This window comes from Calliphora vicina, unplaced genomic scaffold (genome assembly GCF_958450345.1).
Source record: "Calliphora vicina unplaced genomic scaffold, idCalVici1.1 scaffold_21, whole genome shotgun sequence".
NCBI lineage: Eukaryota > Metazoa > Arthropoda > Insecta > Diptera > Calliphoridae > Calliphora > Calliphora vicina.
Genome location: NW_027052622.1, coordinates 41,597 through 65,969, shown reverse-complemented (window position 1 = coordinate 65,969; position 24,373 = coordinate 41,597). Strand labels below are relative to the sequence as shown.

At 31.4% G+C, this 24,373-nt stretch overlaps 1 protein-coding gene across 2 annotated transcripts in view; it reads right to left on the bottom strand.

Moving 5' to 3' along the window:
- Positions 1 to 689: 689 nt before the first annotated feature.
- The window catches only part of MEP-1, a 42,931-nt gene continuing 19,247 nt past the window's right edge, over positions 690 to 24,373 (bottom strand). For both annotated transcript variants that reach the window (XM_065514867.1, XM_065514868.1), the window contains exons 2-5: positions 6,529 to 9,408; positions 6,289 to 6,468; positions 5,864 to 6,209; positions 690 to 1,410 (exon numbers count right to left, since the gene is read on the bottom strand). In XM_065514867.1, coding sequence (XP_065370939.1) covers positions 1,406 to 1,410; positions 5,864 to 6,209; positions 6,289 to 6,468; positions 6,529 to 9,333 — 3,336 coding nt within the window. In that variant the 5' untranslated portion in view covers positions 9,334 to 9,408 and the 3' untranslated portion in view covers positions 690 to 1,405. The remainder of the gene's footprint in view (positions 1,411 to 5,863; positions 6,210 to 6,288; positions 6,469 to 6,528; positions 9,409 to 24,373) is intronic.

The window sequence follows — 24,373 nt, the reverse complement described above, 5'->3', positions numbered from 1 at the left end:
ATAATGAGTAAGCCGAACGAAAACGTTGAATGTGTTTTGTTTTTGTTACAATAACAAAACACATGTTAAATTTTCGTTCGGCCTACTCATTCTTGTTCTATAAACAGGCTGTAACAATCATTAATTTACCTTTAGTATATATACCTTATAGTTTTTTGTTTTATTTTTGGGATGGTAATCCTTTGTTAATTTTTTCTTATTTTATTTATGTATTGTTTTTTTTTTTAAATTAAAGTAGTGCCTTATTTATGATCAATCATATTTTTCAATGAATTTTATTTCATTTCAAAATTAGTTTATTTTCATTGTTTAAATTTTTATTTGTTTATTAAATAAGAATAAGAAGATAACGTGCTAAAATGTGTATTAACAATTTCATCATATTTAGAATTGTGAAAGAAAATCGATCCATTCATTCTATGTATAAAAAAAAACTGTTATAAATAAACTTCACGTTAAATAATAAAATTAAATTTTCTCGATTTTTTTGTATTTGTTTGTTAGATACATACATATAATTCATATATATATATATATATATATATATATATATATATATATATGTATATATATATATATATGTATATATATATATATATATATATAAATATACTACTAAAGTATTACTCTCTTTTAACTAATATACATACATATACCACTTGTGGTGTTGTAACTTTCTGTTTTCTGTATTTTGTTTTTTTTTTAATTAGTTATTAATTTTTTCGGTCTTGTTTATTTGTATGTATGTATTTATATGTATATATATATATTGTATGTTCATTTAATAAAAGTAAAAACTTTTGTAGTTTGTTTGTTTCTTGTGTTTCGAAAACGAAATTCACTATTCAGTGTAGGCTTAAATAAAATCTAAACTAAAATAAAAATGGAAAGTTATGCTAAACGAACGTTTCGAACAAGAATTGGCCATAGCTTATGATGATAACAATGGTATTTATATTGTATGTAAACTGTTCTTCTTTGTTGTTGTTATTAACATTGGGAGTAAGATTAGCAGGAGTTTCAGGGAGATTTGACAATAGGGCGATGAAAATAGAAATTGGGTTTGGTGTGTTTTTGTGAGTGGTGTACATGACATATTTTGTCGATAGATATTCTTTTTCTCTACATTGTTGGCGAGGAAATATGAGTGGTGTTAAACTAATATTTTACACAGCACTTAGCCATTAACACTTCTCTGTTGCAGCTTTTTGTTTGTAATTCTAATTTGTAAACCAACTTTTTTATTTTTTATTAGCTATACGTATTAAAGGACCTTTGAGGTTTCCTTTCGGTTTCATTAGATGTGTTTGTTGCTAGCAGTAGTCTAGCAATGTTATGTTGTAGCCCTTAAAAAGATTTGTCGTTGTGGGATGTTCCTTCTGAATGGCCTCGTTTCAACATCAAATTAATCTAGAAAAGTACAAAAAAATTAATAATGCTAATTAATAAAATCATCAATATTATTTAAATGTTTAAATTAAAAATTAAACCCTACTGTGGATGCTACTAAAGCTGCTCGGTAGTCCCGGTCTACACTGTGAAACATTTGATGCAAAACATTTTTAAATTCTCTTTTGATACTGCATTCGTGTCCACACAGTGAATTTTTTGCTTTTCAGTTTTTGTCATTTCTGTACAGAACGAATACGAACGAATAAATTCATGTACATGAAACATAGTACACTTTTCCATTCCTCTTTCCCCTTTCATCAACAAACTTAAATATTTTGCAGCAAATGTTTCACAGCATGGATGGGGCGTAAATCAGAATCATATTTATGAAACAAATTTTTGCTTCAAATTGCTATCCGCTATCAAAAACGCTATATATTGTTTTTCGTTGATATCCATAACCAGAGATATGGCAGATTTATTAAATTATTCATTTGAATTCTTAAAATCTTTCTAATTAACCTTTATGTGCTCGGGATTATAAACTTACGTTGGCGGTGGGAAGTCTACATTTGTAGCAAATATTTATTTGTATAGAAAACTATGTCAAGATATGAAAAAAACAATAGAAGCAGAAACAGGAGAACTACCGAGTGCCATTTCAATAGTTAGGCCACACATTGGTTGAAGAGTGTCCGAAATTCATTTTTTTCATGTTCGCCGATTTGGATAATTTGTTGGTATTTTGTTGTCAGATATCTGAATATTATGATTCCGTAATATAAGGCTGATATATTTATTATTTGTTTGGACAGACACTCTCGAAGTTCATATATCATTTGACTTTGTTGTATATTTCCAATTGTCACAGATGAGATTTGCATTAAAAAAAGTTGGAAAAGTGCCATATAAAAAATGTCGTAGAACAAAATATAAACAACATCAAAATTTCAATGTTCATCAACTTCAGTGGACTGCATATTTTTAGCGCTGTGGAGCGCTGTTTAACGAAAGATGTGAAATTACAGCTTGAAGTCTCAGCTAAAAAATCAGCTGCTCCTGCCTGCCCTTACCAAAAAAAAAAACAGTAAAAACTATAAAGTGATAAAGTAACAAAACATGAATTTTCGTTCATGCATGTTGTTGTTGCCATAATTCTTTACTGTTTAAAATTATTACATAATGTAATATATGTACATTAGGGTGGCCCCAAAATTAAAGTAGCGGATGTTCCCACCTAAAATGAAAATTTGATTCATTCTAAGACTACGTTTTGAATTTTTTCGTCCTGGGGTCCTTTTTTGAGGTTTTTTACATTTTTTCCATATTTCTTCCAAAGGAAGTATATGTAAATTTGGTATCATATGAAAGGTCTTTGAGAGACGCATTCAATTGGTTAAAAGAAATTTAAAAAAAAAAAATTTTTAATTAAAAAATTTTAAAAATTGTCGACAAAATTTTATTTTTTTTTAATTTTTTCATAGAATTTATTCAAATACATAGATGAAATTTCTTGATCATAAACATCATGTAATTTCACCGAAATGGTTTTTCTCGTTTTTTAAAATTCAGTCCAGTTCAATGTTTATTCAAATTTGTTTAAACCCAATTTCATCCCTATCTGACAATCTCTGTATACTCAATTCATAGTATATGTAATGGGCATCAAAATAACTCAAATTTTATAAGCTTTCCATCGATGTATAATTTCGTATACTTTGTTTTTGTTACATTACGAATATTTAAATTTAAGCTAAAACATTTACTATACATCGCGCTATAATGATTATTTTAATGTTATTCCTTTGGAATGTTGTTGTTAATTTTAAGTAACATGTGAAAAACTGCTTATTACATATATTTTTACATTGTTTAGTATATTGTTTGCTAAATGAGAAATATTAATTAACAGTTAAAACTTAAAAATATAAATTCATAGAAAATATTTTAATATTAACATAATTTTTTCATATATATTTATTTACAAATTCGTTTACATGAGTTTTTTCGATTACTGATAGCATGGATTGACTGACAAAATGTACAAATCGTTCTGTATTTTGTGAATGACATAGAAAATCTGAAATTAGTAATATATTATTAAAATATCACGATTTTATACATAATAGCTTAACCAAAGATAAAATAATTTTCTAGTAAAAAGTTTAATTTTATTATAGCGATTTTTATGAGAATTTATAATGTTTTACCTGGAATATCTATAATGTTGCTTGAGTCGTTGTATTTCATTAATTGTTCTGTTGAGTAAAATTGAATGCAAGGGGGCTCTGAGAAGGCTACCTCTTTCCAATCTATTAAATCCGTGTAGGAATGACAATTAAAATTGAGTGTTGGAATTGTGAATTGACGAAGTATATAATAAATATGTTAAATGTCACAAATATGTAAATTTATAATACTTATAGTTGTACTTAAAAGAGTACATCTATCAATGTTTTATTAAATTTGTTTATCAAAGTTGCTTATTATCTGTATTAAGATAGATTGCAATTTAAATAAACGCAAAAAAAAAAAATATGTAGTATGAAAACTATTTTTGTTATAAAAATGATTTGTTATTACATTTATTATCTCCCAACCTACACAATCATGTCTGATATGCCCTTTGAATTTTTCTTTAATAAAATTAAAATAAATAAAATTGGTATTGTTGACAACAGTGTTCTAAAATGTGCTATGTTGCAATGTATTATTTCCAATCAAAATGTAAAATTTTATTTTTTTGGTTGTTATGCCCTTTTGATTTTAAGATTTTTTGTAAAAATTAAAAAAAAAGAGAAAAAATGTTCTCTTAAAATTTTACTAGTTGTCAATGATTTTATACAAATTCTTCTTCATTACTTTAAAAATAAACGACAAAAAACAACAACATTCAAAAGCAAATTATTATTATTATTATGGAATAATGTTTTAGCATTAATTTAAATATTCGTAGTGTAACAAAAGAAAAGTATACGAATTTATACATCGATGGAAAGCTTATAAAATTTGAGTTATTTTGATGCCCATTACATATACTATGAATTGAGTACAGAGATTGTCAGATAGGGATGAAATTAGGTTTAAACAAATTTGAATAAACATTGAACTGGATTGAATTTTAAAAAACGAGAAAAACCATTTCGGTGAAATTACATGATGTTTATGATCAAGAAATTTCATCTATGTATTTGAATAAATTCTATGAAAAAATTAAAAAAAACTAAAATTTTGTCGAAAATTTTTAAAATTTTTTTATTAAAATTTTTTTTTTTTAAATTTCTTTTAACCAATTGAATGCGTCTCTCAAAGACCTTTCATATGATACCAAATTTACGTATACTTCCTTTGGAAGAAATATGGAAAAAATGTAAAAAACCTCAAAAAAGGACCTTCTTATCCTTTGATCCAGCTCGCCAAATATTGACCCCAGGACGAAAAAATTTCAAAACGTAGTCTTAGAATGAATCAAATTTTCATTTTAGGCGGGAACATCGATACCTTATTTTTTCTCCGTACAAACGGGGCCACCCTAATGTACATACAAGTCAATAGTGTTAATTGTTATATATTTCATTGTGTCTATCTAAAGGCCCTTATTAAAATTAAAAAAAAATTAAAAATTTAAAAAAAAAATAAAATAAACAATTCGAAAATTTTTTTTCCAAAAAATTAAAAAAACAACTTTGGAAAAAAAATAAATTTTGTTTACCTAAAAATATTAAAAATTTTTTTTTTAAGTATAATTTGGTGAATGGTATATAAGATTCGGCACAGCCGAATATAGATCTCTTACTTGTTTTTCCATATCGAATTAATCAGAAAAATAAAATATACAGAATTTCTTATTTTGTAATTCGGTATGAATTTGTATGCCTAACAACCAGTTTCTATATGCAAAGCGAGTACTTTAATTTACAATTTAATGTGTTTTGTTATTTTAACGAACTCGTTTGGAATATAGAAACTTCTAGTAAATGTAAGTGTCGAAAATGTTTGCAACAGCAAATATTTTCCTGTACGTCCTATAGAACCATTCAAACCGTATTTATCCGTTCAGAACATTTTAAGAATGTTATTAGCATATTTAGACCATATTTTTATTCTTTTTCGTAAAGAATATTTTAGTTTTTAATCATTATATAAAAATATACTTAGAAGATGGGTACACATATAAGATTCGGTACAGTCGGTTGTAGCATTTTGTAGTTTTAATGCTTTATAAACAAAGGAAGAAGTAATATGAAATAGCGGAATTGTACCCTATTCGATAATATGTACTACGAAAAACAAATTTACTATTATGTCTTTTTATTAGTGCAAAATTTAATTTAATCTGAAAAAAAAAATTGGCACATCTAGATTCTATCTGAAACCATTTAAACAAATTTGGCTTTTTCCATTTGAATTTATGTGTTTATTAGTGAAACCAATTCATAACTATGTATAGGTAATTGTCGTTAATACTTACCAATAACATGTGTATCCATGTTTGAAATGCGTGATTTCGATGCAGGCTGTGGTATAATTGTGATCTCATCATTTATTTTTAATGGTTTCAACAACGAATCATTGGCAGCACTTAAACTATTACGCCCTGAACTGCTGCTGGCTGCCGTATTGGGAGCGGGTGAATTCTTTTTGCCATCCATTGCCTTTTTGGCCACTGTACTATGTGCTGTGTACACGTGTGTTTCGAATTGTTTGTACATGCCAAAGGTGGCAGTGCAGACGGTACATTTATAGGATAAATGTGCTGGTTTCAAAGTCATATGATGATCACGTGAAACATGATTCAATAGTTTCCACTGATACATCTGGAACAGAATTAACGCAAAAACCAAATTAGTAATGTTACCCATGTGAATTGTTTAATGAAGAAGAAAAAAAACTTACTCTTCCACATACTGGACATCTGCCGGCATCTTTGCCTTTGTTGGCCGCCTCTTGCATGGAACTTGTAACTAAACCATGCGAACCCAACAGATGACGTTCCAATCCCTGATCAGTGAAGAATCTGAATTGACATTTCTGGCAATTTAATGGTGGTCGGTTGTATATCATTTTCGGGTGAATCTATATAAAGAGAAATATGTTTAAAGTAATCGTCGAATAAATATTTAATTATGTACTTACCTTGACCTTGTGCATCCACTGCATATGGTTACGTAATTGTTCCAGATCCTTGATGTAACCGTCACATATTTCACATATTACAAATTGAGCTTTTCCTCCCCCAGGACTTTGGCCGGGTTTCATACCAGCTGGTGGTACCTTGCTAGTCGATGCTAATGAACCAGCTGCTCCACCAGCTGATTGACGAGGTAGCGGTGTTATTGAAATACTTGGTTGTCCGGTTGATTTCTTGCCTATAGGGTTTTGTATTATTTGGCCTCCGGCGCCTATTTGATAGTTGTTTGGCAATACCACATTTGTAGCTGCAGGATTTCGCACTTGATTGGCGGCTCTCATCATGGCACCGGCATTTTGTGCATTTTTGCCCGCCTGTGCTGGAGGTGCCCTTCCACGAAGTTTATTGGCAGCATTTTGAGCTGCCAAGGCAGCAGCCTGCAGATTTCTAGCCTGCTGCTGCTGTTGTATAGAAGCCAACGCAGCTTTTTGGGCGGCAGCTTGGGCTGCCATGGCCTGGTATGCTGTGGCGGTTGCCACCAGTCCATGGCGCGGTTTAAGACGCGGTATCTTGGCAGGAGCTTCCCAATCATTAGGAGGTGTCATGTTTACTTCGGGTCTGAACTTTTTCGCACAAACAGGCTGATGGCGGGCTAATTTCGCTTTGCCATTATCCTCAAAACTGCAATTTGGACATTGATGATAAGGCAGCGGTTTGATTAGACGTGCTTTAATATTGTGAACAGCTTCCATGTGGTACACGATTTCAGTAGCGTTGCGTATTTCGAAAATACAAAAGTTACACTTGTACAGCACACCATTCATATGAGGTGTTTCGTAGTGATTTGCCATGGACAGGGCAGATTCGGATTTGAAATTGCAGAACTCGCAACGTTTCATATTGAATTTGAAAGGGGAATTCTTTTTCTTTGAAGCCTCCATATTGGCAGTAAGAGCTGCAATTGCCTTTTCAAATTCGCCTGTATTGCTGCCCAAACTTTTTCGCATTTTACGTTTCTGCAAACGTATCAAATCATTTTGTACAAACTCCTGAACCAGACCAACACCTATGTCCATGAAGAATTTGCCTAAAGGACTTTCAAAATAATTTTCTTGGCCTGGTTTCGTGGCGGCACCATCAGCTCCCACTGTTGTTGCAGCAGTGGAGATAACGGGTTTAATAGCCCCTTTTAGAGCCGACATGTCATCAGAAGCTTCTTTGATGAGTACTTTTGTACGCATACCGGATTCGGAATCATCATCATCGTCGTCTTCCGACTCTTCCTCTTCCTCCGACCACGATTCATCATCACCGTCATCACGTCGACGTTTCTTTTTCTTCTTCGTCTCTTCTTCGCGATCCTCCTTGTTCTGTTCCGTCATCATATCGAATTCGTCGACCTTGACCACGTCATCAAAATCTTCTTTGGTGAAGGAGAATTTTGATTCGATTTCTTTGACCACATCCTTTATTTGTTCCGAAGGGGGTTTCTCATAAATATACGGGACTATGAATGATGGAGCTTCCAGAACAAACATTTCGTCTGTGAGACCAGGCAGAATATTTGTATTGGAAGGCGTATTCAAACCAGTTAAACCAGCCAAGACTGCGGCGGCCGACGAAGCAGCAGGTATTGGTGCACCAACGGGCACTAACTTTGGTGGACCGGAGCCCGTAGCAGTTGCAATATTCACAGGATAAACATTAACGTCGGGCATACGCTTTGCTGTCGCCTCATGTGCTATTGGCGGAGTTATTAAAGTTCTAGCGTCTTTAATATTAATTTGTCCACGCATTGGATGAGCGCTACTTCGCTGCCGTTTACTAGGTGGCTGGGAATCTTCACTTACAGCATCCATTTTGCGTTTTGTGAGATCATTTGGTGCTGGATTATCATCTTCGATTACCACACAATCATCATCATCGTCGTCGTCATCGATCACTTCAGTGGGTTTGATAGGAGGTGTTGGCTTTGTGATTTTGGCGGGCTGTTTATCATTTTCATTTTCCGAGTCGGAACCAATTAACACAGCGCCATCTGAATCATTTTCTTCTGGCTTTTCAGTGCTGTTGCTATTTTTGACGAGAGTATTCGGTACTTCAGACATTTCAATATCCGAATCGTCACCCAAGTCAACAACACCACCATCGGATTGTTTTTTCTCTTGGCTGACAATGGTTCCATTCTCCTTTTGTTTCGGTACCGCCAGTGGGTCGTTAGTATGACTGGAGTTGTCATTGGAGGTTTCGTCAACATGATTTGTACTTTTGGATTGAATTGAACCATCCTGACTCACGCCGCCATCATCTTCATCATTATTTGTAGATTTTTTTGTTTGAGCATGGCTGTCATTAGTATTGGTGTCATCGTTTTCAGTGTCGGCATTGTTTGAGGTCGCTTTTTCCGATAAACTATTGACACTATCTACACTATCCTCACCGGTTTTGGGTGCTGAATCACAATTCTGTGAAATACTCTCACATGCATTTGATGAATCCTCATTTAAACTTGCCACCGACTTAATGGTCAATTCCTTACGGTTTGTATCTCTCTCACCATTACCATCTCTGGCACCATTCTCAGTTGATGAGGTTATTTGTGAATCATCTTCTTCGGTATCAACACCATCTACATGCATGACCTCGTCCTTACTATTGCCGTTATTGTTGTTGCTGCTATTATCACTGGACGACCCATTCTGTTGTTGCTGTTGTTCATTTGCATTGCTGTTACTGTTGTTTGATTCGTTATTTCCAATATTCACCGTCAAAGCCGAGCCGTCTGGTATTGAAACATCAACTTCAGTCATGTTTCAAAACGTCAAAACGTGATTTTTGCAGTTGCTTATCTTCAAATGTAGCAATTAATTAGTGGTTGATCGAATCTGAAAGAAAATTAGTTGCAATAAATTACATAGTAAATACATATACAAATGAGTAAAACAAACGTCCAATTTAAATAATAGATTCCAATTAAAATAGCCAAAAGATTAAACATCCAATTTAAAATATTAAATTTATGACCTTATTGAAATGGACGAAATTCTAGGAATAAGATTTTATTGTTTTACAAAATAAAACAAAACGTAAAAACTGCACCACTTCCAAAAAACAGCGAAAAAACCCACAATAGGCCGCACACATTGAAATGCATCCATAGAAAAATTCATTCATGAAAACAAAAATAATTCGAATGATTCGAATAATTTTTGATCATATCATTGAAATGTAAAACATACGATCGTATACACAACAAACTCATATTCGTTTTATTTTTGTTGTGCACAATACTCATTCACTTTTCAATGTGTATATGATATAGACCAGGGTTTAAAATTAGTTAAACGTTTTTTACATTTGACTACCGACTGCGCAATAAATATGAATCGTTTTCATATTAATGTGCACAAATACTGAAAATATACAAACTATAAACCAATGCCATATATGCACAAGCTTCATGGTAGAAATATTTGTCGCAGTTTTTCCAAAAATATTTTGCCTTACAAAATATTTTACGTTGCAGCTAGAAGACAAAATGAAAATTTTGCATTTTTAAATCTTTTGCTGCCTAAATATATGTATATTTTTGGTTAGCAAAAACAAATGAAATTGCTTGTGTATAATATACAAAAAAATTACTACAAAAACATCATACATACAAACAAATTGCAGCGTGAAAACCATAAACTGCAAACGATATGCGCAGTGAAAAATTCAAACAATGAAAATATGGAAGATGCTAAATGTAGACTGCCAAACCATACGAAGTTGAAAAATGTAAAATACGAAATCAAGGCGAATCTATAGAAGGTGACGACAGAACTACAACAAATACAACATATACAAAAACAACATGTACTTTGTTTTTGTAAAAAGATAAGTGAACTGTCAAAGTTGCCTGTGGTTGTTTTTGCTTTTGGGTTTGTTGTATTTTTCGCCACAACAAACACAAGTGAATTGACAGTTCACTTGTCTAAACAACTGAATAAAAAAAATAATCAGCTGTTCTTCTGTCGTCACCTTCTATAGATTCGCCTTGTACGAAATTGTGCAAAGTTAAAAATGTTTAAAGCGAAAATGTTTATTTTTAAAATATTTCCGCCGCATATATGGTTTTGTTTTGCCGCATATAGTCATTGAGTAGAAAAATGTGAAAAAAACTATGAAGTTGATTTGGGTGTACAAAATAAAAATTGTATTGAAATGTGTGTTAATAAAGAATTTTAGTGCAATAAAATAGAAGTTTTATTTTTTGAGGTATGTAATTGTATGTATTGTGAAAGATAAATTAAATTAAATAAGATTCTGGACAAAGGATAGCTAGCGGATATTATTGAATTTTTTGATTGATTGGCTTTTTTAATACGAATTCAAATGTATTCATGCTGGTGGTAATAGGAGTCCAGAAAAATTAGTAAGAAAAAAAATAATTTTGTATGTAAAGCGGTTAAAAAAGGATATATAATGCAACAACAAAATGTGACAACAACAGCCAAATACCATAAATAACAGGATCATTCATTTTATGAATAAAATCTATCATAATAAAGTGTTGTACATTCAAATGTTTCCTTTCGTAAAATTTGTAACAGGAGAACAAACAAAAAAATAAGCAGCATAGAAAATAATTGTGGAAGAACAATTTTATGTGTAAGATATAATGCAAAAAAGGCACAGGTATAATTACAACAGTAGCAAAAGGAAATTAACTGCAACAACATCAACTTATACACACAAGTAGGTAATTATGATATAAAATTGTTGTATGTGTGTACATACAACAACAATTTATGCTAAAATCATAAACAAATACATAAATAGGTTCAGTCGTGATCGTGAGTGATTTTGTAGCAGGAGAAAAAAGGATAAAGAGGAATGATAGAAAATGTAAGTATCAACAAAAGAAAGGAAAAGAGTTAAAAAGGGATAGAAAATGCAACAACCAGATTATGGAAGGACACATGCATGAAAGCAAGAATAATTTATCACTACAAATGAATACAAAGAGGTTATAAATAACAGGAGATACGAAATTTAAGAAAGTTCCTGAAAATATAATTCTGCAATGAAGAAAATTTTACTGTATACAAATATCAAGTGAGAGCGAAATTGATCGACTTTGTTTGTGTTTTTAAATCAATGATGTTCATTTCATTGTGCTTTCGCGCTGAGTAACAACACACATATTCTTGTTCTCTTTAAAAGAGCGTAACAAATGTCTAATTTTTTCAGAAATTCATTAAGCATTGTTGTTGGTTGGTTTTTGGACGAAGCAAAGCAAACACACGCGTTTCAATTACAAATGAACACAAAACAACAAAGTCAGAAATAAATAAAAAATTTTAGAGAATTTCGGTCGTATAATGTGTATTCTTTTATTTCCTTAAAATTTAAATTACATTCATTTAATAAATCGGTTATATCTGGCAAAAATTCTAAATCTAAACATTCTTTATTTTGTTCTTATTTTAAGTGTTTGACATTATGTTTGCTGGGTAGCTCTCTCACCAATACATCTTCATTTATATTTTTGAACATCACTGTTTTAAATGCTCATTCATATGTATCCATTCGTAGTATTTCTAACAGGAGAACAAAAAAACAAATAAGCAACAGAGAACAAATTATGCAACGAAGGCACAACAAATTTTTTACATAGGCACGAGTGCAGCAGGAGAAAAAGGAAATACAACAACAACTACTTAACTACTACCTCAAGTAATTTTGAAATGCAACTGTTGGTTGTGTGTCCTCTAGCTGCATAAAGCAACAACACATTCAAAAAATAGGAACAAATACAAAGCAAAGGAATTTCTAGACATGTGGTGGAGTACCGTTGCAATTAATTGCATTTTGTTGTTTCTTTACTGTTAATGTAGAAAATTAAAAAGTCAACAACAACTTGTGCAATCTGAAATGCAAATGAGTATGATTGGCTGAGCGTTTGTAACAGGAGTAAAATAAAAAAAGTATAGAATGCTAAAAAAAATATATGTATTGTGAAGGATAGGAATGCAGTGAAAGTATATTCAAGAAGGTTATGAGCAAAGGATAGCGGATGATATTATTATTGCATTGTTTTATTTTTTATTACGCATTTTGGTTTATTTTTAGATCGAGGAATTTTTGTCATGTGCACTGAGTTGTTGTTTTTTGTAAAGGATTTTTGTGCGTATTTGTTTTTTATTATTTGTACACTTGTCGTTGTGTCCGTTATTTTTTTTTTCGCGAATAGTTGTAATATTGATTGCAGAATTATATTTTCAGGAACTTTCTTAAATTTCGTATCTCCTGTTATTTATAACCTCTTTGTATTCATTTGTAGCGATAAATTATTCTTGCTTTCATGCATGTGTCCTTCCATAATCTGGTTGTTGCATTTTCTATCCCTTTTTAACTCTTTTCCTTTCTTTTGTTGATACTTACATTTTCTATCATTCCTCTTTATCCTTTTTTCTCCTGCTACAAAATCACTCACGATCACGACTGAACCTATTTATGTATTTGTTTATGATTTTTGCATAAATTGTTGTTGTATGTACACACATACAGCAATTTTATATCATAATTACCTACTTGTGTGTATAAGTTGATGTTGTTGCAGTTAATTTCCTTTTGCTACTGTTGTAATTATACCTGTGCCTTTTTTGCATTATATCTTACACATAAAATTGTTCTTCCACAATTATTTTCTATGCTGCTTATTTTTTTGTTTGTTCTCCTGTTACAAATTTTACGAAAGGAAACATTTGAATGTACAACACTTTATTATGATAGATTTTATTCATAAAATGAATGATCCTGTTATTTATGGTATTTGGCTGTTGTTGTCACATTTTGTTGTTGCATTATATATCCTTTTTTAACCGCTTTACATACAAAATTATTTTTTTTCTTACTAATTTTTCTGGACTCCTATTACCACCAGCATGAATACATTTGAATTCGTATTAAAAAAGCCAATCAATCAAAAAATTCAATCCTTTGTCCAGAATCTTATTTAATTTAATTTATCTTTCACAATACATACAATTACATACCTCTAAAAATAAAACTTCTATTTTATTGCACTAAAATTCTTTATTAACACACATTTCAATACAATTTTTATTTTGTACACCCAAATCAACTTCATAGTACATTTGAATGTACAACACTTTATTATGATAGATTTTATTCATAAAATGAATGATCCTGTTATTTATGGTATTTGGCTGTTGTTGTCACATTTTGTTGTTGCATTATATATCCTTTTTTAACCGCTTTACATACAAAATTATTTTTTTTCTTACTAATTTTTCTGGACTCCTATTACCACCAGCATGAATACATTTGAATTCGTATTAAAAAAGCCAATCAATCAAAAAATTCAATAGCTATCCTTTGTCCAGAATCTTATTTAATTTAATTTATCTTTCACAATACATACAATTACATACCTCAAAAAATAAAACTTCTATTTTATTGCACTAAAATTCTTTATTAACACACATTTCAATACAATTTTTATTTTGTACACCCAAATCAACTTCATAGTTTTTTTCACATTTTTCTACTCAATGACTATATGCGGCAAAACAAAACCATATATGCGGCGGAAATATTTTAAAAATAAACATTTTCGCTTTAAACATTTTTAACTTTGCACAATTTCGTATTTTACATTTTTCAACTTCGTATGGTTTGGCAGTCTACTTTTAGCATCTTCCATATTTTCATTGTTTGAATTTTTCACTGCGCATATCGTTTGCAGTTTATGGTTTTCACGCTGCAATTTGTTTGCATGTATGATGTTTTTGTAGTAATTTTTTGTATATTATACACAAGCAATTTCATTTGTTTTTGCTAACCAAAAATATACATATATTTAGGCAGCAAAAGATTTAAAAATGCAAAATTTTCATTTTGTCTTCTAGCTGCAACGTAAAATATTTTGTAAGGCAAAATATTTTTGGAAAAACTGCGACAAATATTTCTACCATGAAGCTTGTGCATATATGGCATTGGTTTATAGTTTGTATATTTTCAGTATTTGTGCACATTAATATGAAAACGATTCATATTTATTGCGCAGTCGGTAGTCAAATGTAAAAAACGTTTAACTAATTTTAAACCCTGGTTAAAACACACACTTTTTATTTAACACAACCGACGATTTTAAAATTTTTAAAATAAATATACTGAGTATTGTCATGTTCTTCTTCTTTCTTTTAAAATGTAAAAAAGTCGGTATTAATGTAATTTGTTATTGTAAAATTTGTCACTGACCAAAAATAATATTATTTTGTATACTAAAATGGATCGTTTTTTTATCATAATGTACTTTTTAATATTATCTATTAAGTTAATTTTTAGGGATATTTGTTTGTAACTAAAATGTACTTTAAGATGAGCATAATTCGATAGTAATGTAATTTGTTTTTGTAAAATGTTTTTTATATGCTGAGTAACATTTTTGCGACACAAAAGAGACACATTTTAGTATGCATATCGAAAATATAACTTCCAATTGCTGGCAGGGAGAGTACAAGGTGCAGTGAAATAAGGCCATAGGTAATAAGGCCATATGGCCTTATTACACATTATGTTGAGAAATAAGACCATATGACTTTATTACCCCCGATGGAGTGAAATAAAGTCATATTCAATTATTGGTCAAAGTGGAAATAAAGCCATATCAGTGTAAAAATGGTTGTTATAATTACATACATATGTATAGTTATTTTCTCGTGACAGGCGACAAAAAAATATTTTATAATCATTTGCAGGAAAGGCTTCATTTAGCGAAGCCGCCTGCCGCGTTCCATGTAGTAGAAATCCCCTAAGAGCGGCCACAGGCCGCCAATAAAAAAAACCTTTTCCTTCGAAACCGAATAGTTGCAAGCCAAACTACTGAGTGCAAAAAAACTTGTCTTCGCAAATAAAGTTTTTCTGCGTAGCGGCCTGCGGCCGCTCTTAGGGACTTTCTCCTCCATGGAACGCGGCAGGCGGCTTCGCTAACTAAAGCATTTCTTTTAAATAAAATATTAGAAAATACTTTGTTTTTGGAGTGGATGTTCTTTAATTTTTGATTGAACTTTCTTTTTTTGTCAAATTAAATAAATCATTATATAATAAAAGATAACAAAAAATTTTCTAAGATGCAATAATGCCATAATGGCTTTATTTCACTTCTACCATGGGAAATAAGGCCATATGGTCTTATTTCCCAACTAGTTGAGCAATAGAGCCATATGGCGTTATTGCCTATGGCCTTATTTCACTGCACCAGAGTACAAGCGTAGGAATTTTACAGTATTGTCGAGTGAAGTGAAGCAGGTCATATAGTGAAGACTACAAAATGTGCTTGTGCAGCCCCAAGGCGAATTCATACAAGGTGGTGGCAGTTCTACAAAAACAACAATTGGTCTTAACAAATGTCAAAAAACAAAAATGAAAAATTTAACAAATAAGTATTAAAACTTCATATAGTGTATATAATTGAATAGTGAGGGCTTTACTTATTTATGTATAAAATAAATATTTTGTTAATAAGCTTAGAATATGTATATATTTAAATATAAAAACAATCTTTGACAATTGTTAGAACCAAAAAGCGAAAACAAAAAATTATCAGCTGTTTGACTGACTCCACCTTGTATAAATTCGCCTTGTGCAGCCCTTTACACTAGAGCGTACCACCCAAGGTGCATTTAATAAGGTGCCATCGGCAGCACAGCTGATTATAGAAATAGCACGCACAAATGTCAAACTACATATATAAAAAATATTCGCCCGTACGTCCCTATGTCAAACTCTATATATAAAAAATAAGTGAATTCGCCTGTATTTATTTCAATTCGCCACTGCTGTCACCTTGTTAAATACGCCTCGGTACCACCAAGACATACGGACGTACGGGCGAATATTTTTTATATATGCAGTTTGACATTTGTGCGAGCTAAAAAAATTCAGCAAGGCAGTTACGAAAAAAATGTTTTTTTTTGCCTTTTCAAATTTTTCATTATATCTTTGGCATTTACAGTCGGATATTAAAGTATGATACATCAATATTTTTGTCTCTAGAAGACAAATATTTTGCTGAAAGGTTAGTAAAGCTTTAATAATTTCTTCCGAGCTATAATTTCTGAAATTACGGTGGTATGTTAGAGTTGTAGGGACAGATATCTGGTGGATAAATCATACTTTAAGATCCGACTCGATTTATTTATTAGAAAAACCATAAAATTTAACATTTAAAAATAAAAAACAATAAATTTATTTCACAAAAGAAAACATTCTTACAAAAAAAATAAAAAAATTTACAATTGCACTGCAAACACATGGTTCAAAGTTGCCCTGTTCAAACATGCCCCCCTCTCCACTATGTTATAGGTATTCGTATGTAATTCGTTTCGGAAAGAAATTCGTTCGAATTTGTATTCTTTATACATTTGCTACACTTTTTGTTTATTTGTTTCTTTCGAATCGAATTAGGGAGTTTTAACTAATAGTTATACTGACAGTTTTCATACAAAAATAATTTTAACCTACAGTATAACTATTAGTTAAGGCATAACCAGACTTCGTGTTAATGAGGGTAAGTGTATTTAATTTTTGTATGCACATTTCCAACATGCTTACACTATTGTATTTGAATACAATAATACACTCGATACAAGGATACAAGGGGTTTTGTGTATTAAGCAATTGTATTTAACTTAATTTTAATTTATTTCATTTCTTTGTAATACAAAGCCTAAAAAGGCCAAAATAATTATATTACATAGCATATAGTGCCTGATAACATACAATATAAAATCTATAAATAATTGGGGTATTCACACGGTGTGCTATTTTAGTCATAATGTCATAATATCCTAATATATTGTTACGAAATTGTACTTGAATTCAAATATAACGATTTTAACGGCTGATTTAAAAGTAGCATAATGCTTTCAAATAACAGTGCTGTAAAACTGTAACATATCTGTGGGCATTATTAAATAAAAGCTTTCAGTTGATTTGATCGTAAGTTGGCAACGCTGTATTCAGTTAAAGAACATTGTAGAAAGTACACCAAAGATGGCGTATGATCTAGAATATTCGAACTTTGACAGTTAAAGAGCTTTCTAGATGGTAATGCAGTGTTATAAATAGTGGCAGAGGTTGCTGTCGTGAGTGAGTTGATCAGAGACGCTTTTCGAAGAAACATCATCTAAGTGCCTTAAAGTGTGTTGTGTGTTTTTCAAGTAAATTCGTGTACATTATAAATTGTGTCTGTAATTATGAGAATTTATAAACGTGTATAAAAAAAACATTGAGTGGCTATTTAATTCTGTTGTTGTTGTACATTTTAAATAAATAAAGAGTTGTTACAATTTTCAAACTACTAAACGGCTTTTACTTGCAATCAAAAGTATCCGGTTTATTTAAAGGAAATAAACCAGCGTTTTGAAAAGGTTAAAACGTAACAATTGGTGTCAGAAGTGGGATTGCAAATTAATAAGCATGAAGTTTGAGGAACTAAAAGTTGAACAACTCAAGAAAGAATTGAGTAAGTTGGAGCTACCAACAGCAGGTAACAAGGCAGAATTGCAGAAGAGGCTGATAGACGAATTCAAGCGGCGTGATATTGACATCGGTGCTTACGAATTTGAGTATAAGGAAGAAATGGAAGTTTCTACCCGTGCAACAACAAGCAGCATGGATTTATCCACAATGTTTGCTGTTATGATGGAGAAATTTAAAGAAGTTCAAGAAACTTCTAAAGTAAACAACGAGAACCTGGAAGCGAAATTGAACGAAAATTCTAGAACCATCTTAGAAAAAACTCAAGTAAACAACGAGAAGCTGTTAGCTGAAGTTCAAGAAACTTCTAGAGTCAACAATGAGAAACTTCTTGCCGACAATGAGAAACTTCGTTCTGAGGTTAAATCTGAAGTCAAAGAAACTATTAAACACTTAGCGGAAATGGAAGCGAAACTTCAAGAATCTTCTAGAGTAACAGATGAGAAAATTCAGGAAATGTCTGAGGTTATTAACTGCAGAGTGGATGTCATTGATAAAAAGGTTTCGGACTTAGAAACAAAAGTGAATAATGTTCAATGTCAAGAAGGAGCAGTTATTAACAACAGAATGGATGAAATTGACAAAAAGGTGTCCGACTTGGTAACAAAAGTGAATAGTCATCAGTATCAAGAAGGAGCGGTACGAATTATTCCAGAATCATCGAGTAGAATAAAGGCTCCTAGTTTTGATGGCAGCACACCATTTAATGTTTTCAAGTTCCAGTTTGATACAGTTGCCATTAGAAACATGTGGAACAATGAAGAAAAAGCTATAGAATTGATTTTGGCCTTGAAAGGGAACGCAGCAATAGTTCTTGAAAGCGTACCAGTAAGTAACAGAAATAGCTATGATGACATAATGGATGCTCTACAACGTAAGTATGGTGGAGAACACATGAAAGAAATATACCGAATGGAATTGCGTGGTAGAGTACAAAAACCTAATGAGACGCTACAAGACTGCGGCAGAAATCGAACGTTTGATGCAGCTTACATATCGCAGAGAAATGACCCCATACTGTCTAAAATAATATCGGCAAAAGAAGAAGGCAGAAGGCCAGCCCGCAATGATATATCGGCCGAAAGTCCACTGATGAAATCATATTGGGCCCTATGGAATAGTCTACAATTGTTAAATGGCTGCTTATACCGCATATGGGAAAGTGCTGACGGTAAAACAGTGACACAAATCTACTTGTTGTACCATCCTCTAAAATAAACGAAGTAATGAACGAGTTTCATGACGGTACCAGTGGTGGTCATCTTAGAGTGACAAAAACCTTAGAGAAGCTAAAACAACGTTTTTATTGGGTGGGTTGTCAGCAAGCAGTAGCCGATTGGGTAGCCAATTGTCCACAATGCATAGCAGCGAAGGGCCCAGTAAGAAGAAGTCGTGGACAACTTCAGCAGTATAACTCAGGTGCGCCATTCGAGCGGATTGCGATGGATGTAGCAGGCCCTTTCCCTGTCAGTGATGCTGGAAACCGTTACGTTCTAGTGGTTATGGATTATTTCAGCAAATGGCCAGAGGTATATGCAATACCCAATCAAGAAGCTAAAACGGTTATAAGCGTATTTGTGAACAACTGGGTGTGTCGCTATGGTGTTCCACTGGAGTTGCACTCGGATCAGGGTAGAAATTTTGAATCCGCCGTATTCAAGGAAATGTGCGATTTATACGGAATAAGAAAAACCAGAACAACGCCACTGCATCCTCAATCTGATGGCATGGTCGAAAGATTCAATCGCACCCTGGAGGAATATTTAAGAAAAGTGGTCAGTGCACACCAGAAGGACTGGGATGAACACATACCAAAATTTCTATTGGCATACAGGTCAGCTGTTCATGACTCGACCTCTCGAACACATGCAAAAATTGTCTTCGGGACAGAACTCAAGTTGCCTGGTGATTTAGAATTCGGTATTAAGCCCTCATCAATTAATGAAAACACTTCCCAAGAGCAAGATGACCTTAACGAACTTCACGAATTCGTACGCAGACGAATAAAAATTACCAGCGACAAAATGAAAGCCAGATACGATCGAGCAGCGAATTCTGAGGGATTTAATGAAGGCCAACTTGTACTGCTGTATAACCCACAACGCAAGAAAGGACTGTCTCCCAAACTACAAACCCATTGGGATGGACCATACAAGGTGATTAAGAAATTAAACGACGTGGTGTACAGAATACAGAAAGAAAAGAGCCCGAGATCTAAAATGAAGGTCGTACATCTAGAACGACTAGCTGCCTATGGGAGAAGTGAATATATGCCTATTCGGGACGAACAGGCTTAAGCGGGGGGCAGTGTTACGAAATTGTACTTGATTTCAAATATAACGATTTTAACGGCAGATTTAAAAGTAGCATAATGCTTTCAAATAACTGTGCTGTAAAACTGTAACATATCTGTGGGCATTATTAAATAAAAGCTTTCAGTTGATTTGATCGTAAGTTGGCAACGCTGTATTCAGTTAAAGAACATTGTAGAAAGTACACCACAGATGGCGTATGATCTAGAATATTCGAACTTTGACAGTTAAAGAGCTTTCTAGATGGTAATGCAGTGTTATAAATAGTGGCAGAGGTTGCAGTCGTGAGTGAGTTGATCAGAGACGCTTTTCGAAGAAACATCATCTTCGAAGTGCCTTAAAGTGTGTTGTGTGTTTTTCAAGTAAATTCGTGTACATTATAAATTGTGTCTGTAATTCTGAGAATTTATAAACGTGTATAAAAAAAACATTGAGTGGCTATTTAATTCTGTTGTTGTTGTACATTTTAAATAAATAAAGAGTTGTTACAATTTTCAAACTACTAAACGGCTTTTATTTGCAATCAAAAGTATCCGGTTTATTTAAAGGAAATAAACCAGCGTTTTGAAAAGGTTAAAACGTAACAATATTATAATAGTTGCTGTTGTGTTTTAAACAAAAAAAAGTATTATTTTATGACAAAACAATAAACATAGTTCAAATAGTCTTATTAGTTTAGAACTTTTTTGTTTGAAACACAACACAAATTTGTTTAAACTATCATAATATATTAGGACATTATGACAATATAAATTCCAGAAAAAACATTATTAGATTGGGAAAAAGTGCGTAAAAAATGTGGTAAAATCTTCCACCATCTAGCAATGCGGACTAAGAAAGACTTTTCCAAAAAAGAAGATGATATTCTAGGTATTAAAATTTGAGGGTTTCTAGTGGATCTTGTAAACATAAAATAGCTATACAATGGAAGTGGTTTGCAAGTTTTAATGACTCTATAAAAGAAAAGCAAATTACGATAAGTTACCAAATCATGAAAAGAACAGTTCGAATGTGTTTCGTTACGAATCGAATTAAACTATAACGCCCCCTTACATGGGATACAGGGCCAATTATAAAACGACACCCATCATATTCCGTGAACTGATCTAAGATGGGAATTATTTGTGTTGAATTTAATCTCCAAACCTAAATATATCACACATATGTGAGTATTAGGGTATTCAATTAATCGGGTTTCTGGTTTAATCGGTTAATCGAGCAAATAATTAATCGAGGTCTAGATTTATTCGGTTAATAATCGGTTAATTTAAAATTATTCGATTAACCGAATAATTTCTATTTTCATTTTAAATTGAAAATACAACAATGAATTTTGTGTACAAAAACATTAAAAACAGCAAATAAGGTATTTGAGATAATTTTTGTAAACATATAGCCTATTTGCTGCAACACCGTTATAACTCAAAATCCGTGTTTTATGAACTGAGTACTACAAAATACGCGCTGTTCTTAATTTAATTTTTTGTATGAGTGTTTTTTTTTAGTTGTAAACATCAAAATTAAAATTCATGTTTTCTCGTATATTTGATAAGTAAAAATTTGGGTTAAATACAGATTAGAAAGATATTAACATCTACTATTTATATTTCTGAAATCGCATGATTTGTTGGAAATTTATTTAAGAAATAGTAAAATGTCATACAATATTCAAAAAGGTTTTTCTCGAAACGAATTTTTTTTTAAATTATGACGTTGTTGCTGCAAATGAGCGATGTGTGAGTTTTTTAGGGTCTTAGTGAGATCTTCTGAAATAATCTTTTATAAAAAGAATATAATTTAAACGATTTTTTTCTTTAGATTTAATAAAACTTTTCATGGAAAAAACTCTCGCTGATTGTATATGTATGTTGAAGAAATCAAAAGCATGATAAATAATATTCCTTTTTGGATTGTTTTAGATTTTGATTAATTTAATACTATTAAATTAAATTAATAGTTTCGTTTAGTTATGATAAAAGACTAATTTAAAAAAAAGTTTCGTCTATACATGTAAATACAAAGTTTCAAATACATGTACATTAAATATGTCAGTTATTATACATACTCACTAATCATGTATATTGGATGTTCAAAAAAAATCTAATTTTAATTTGAATTGAAATGGCAAAATAAATACAAAAAAATGTTTAAAGTGCAAAAAAAAAGGAATTTCGGTTAATCGGTTAATCGACGCAAATTAATCGGTTTATTTGTTATTTGAAAATCGGCAATTTCAAATTATTCGAACAGTTAGTTAACCGTACAAAATTAATCGGTTAACCGATTAACGGTTAATCGATTGAATACCCTAGTGAGTATTGATGTTTCTTGCCAACTAGATATGTATCGATCCTCACCATATTTTGTTATATTTTTGGATACACAAAACTTATCTCAAATTAATACACGTTTATTTAAGATTCGTTAAGGTTTTCGCTGCTATTTTAAGAGCATGTTTGTATACGGGCTAGGTGATTCAAACTCATTTTATATGCTTCTTTTTTAGATCAAAATATGCAAAATTGTATTAATTCATCTACAAAATGCCACCTGTATTTTATTTAAAATGGTTATAATAAGGGCATACAGACATATGAAAGGATGGTGATATAAAGTATAAAAAATATTTATGTGTATTAAAGCAATACATATATATTGCGCCCTTCCCTGAATTAAGCGCCATTTTTTACCTGCTTTACCCCAACGTGCGCCAGTAGCTCTTACTACTCCGACACAAACAGCTAACAACACCATTAGAAAACGGCAACAAAAATATTTCATTATAAGAATCGGTACTTAAATCGGTCTCATGGAATGGATAATATAATGAAAATATATGCTTACGACCACATTAAGTAGTTTAAGTATTTTAAACAAACAAACATACAATCATATACATATGTATGTACTATATACATACATATCTATGTTCATATTTATAAATATATGGGGCATTTCATGTCAAGTGAACCAACTTTTGAAATCGATGTCTTCCGATCGGGATGAAATTTGCACCAAGGTTAGCTCTATTGGATAGTAACTCAGACACAATTTTTCAACAACATCGGTCGAGAACTCTCTGAGTTATAGGGGGTAAAATTTTGACAATTTGGTCAAACAGGGGTTTTTTCTTATCCATGTAACTTATTACCTACTGTTCTTAGCAAAATGTGTCCCAAATAGTATAGATAGCTATTTCTTCGATCTTTCGAAAAAAAATATTTAAAAAAAAAAATAAAAAATTTTTAATATTTTTTTTCCGAAATCAAAAACTTTTTTGACTTTTTTTTAAAATGCGTTCTTTTTTTTTTTTTTTTTTTTTTTCTTAAAATAAAGTTTAGATATTTTCCTTGAACACCTACTTGGTCGCTTAGTGGGATGCGAGTGGGATATCTATCAAAATAAATATTTTGTAACTCAAAACATAAAATTTTTGACTTTTTTTGCAAAATCAAAAACTTTGTTGACTTTTTTTTTTTCAAAATGGACCCTTTTTTAATCTTTTTTTTTAGGTCAAACAAAAGCTTAGATATTATCCTTGAAGACCCTTTTGGTCGCTTAGTGGGATGCGAGTGGGATATCTATCAAAATAAATATTTTTTAACTCAAGACTTACAATTTTTGACTTTTTTTTTTGCAAATACGATTTTTTTCCAAATGGGGCCTTTTTTTAAAATTTTTTTTGTAGTCAAAAGAAAGCTTAGGTCCATTCCTTTAAGATATTTTTAGTCCCTTAGTGGGATGCGAGTGGGATATCTATCAAAATAAATATTTTGTAACGCAAGACATACAATTTTTTAATTTTTTTTTTGCAAATACGATTTTTTTCCAAATGGGCCCTTTTTTTAAAATTTTTTTTGTAGTCAAAAGAAAGCTTAGGTCCATTCCTTTAAGATATTTTTAGTCCCTTAGTGGGATGCGAGTGGGATATCTATCAAAATAAATATTTTGTAACGCAAGACATACAATTTTTTAATTTTTTTTT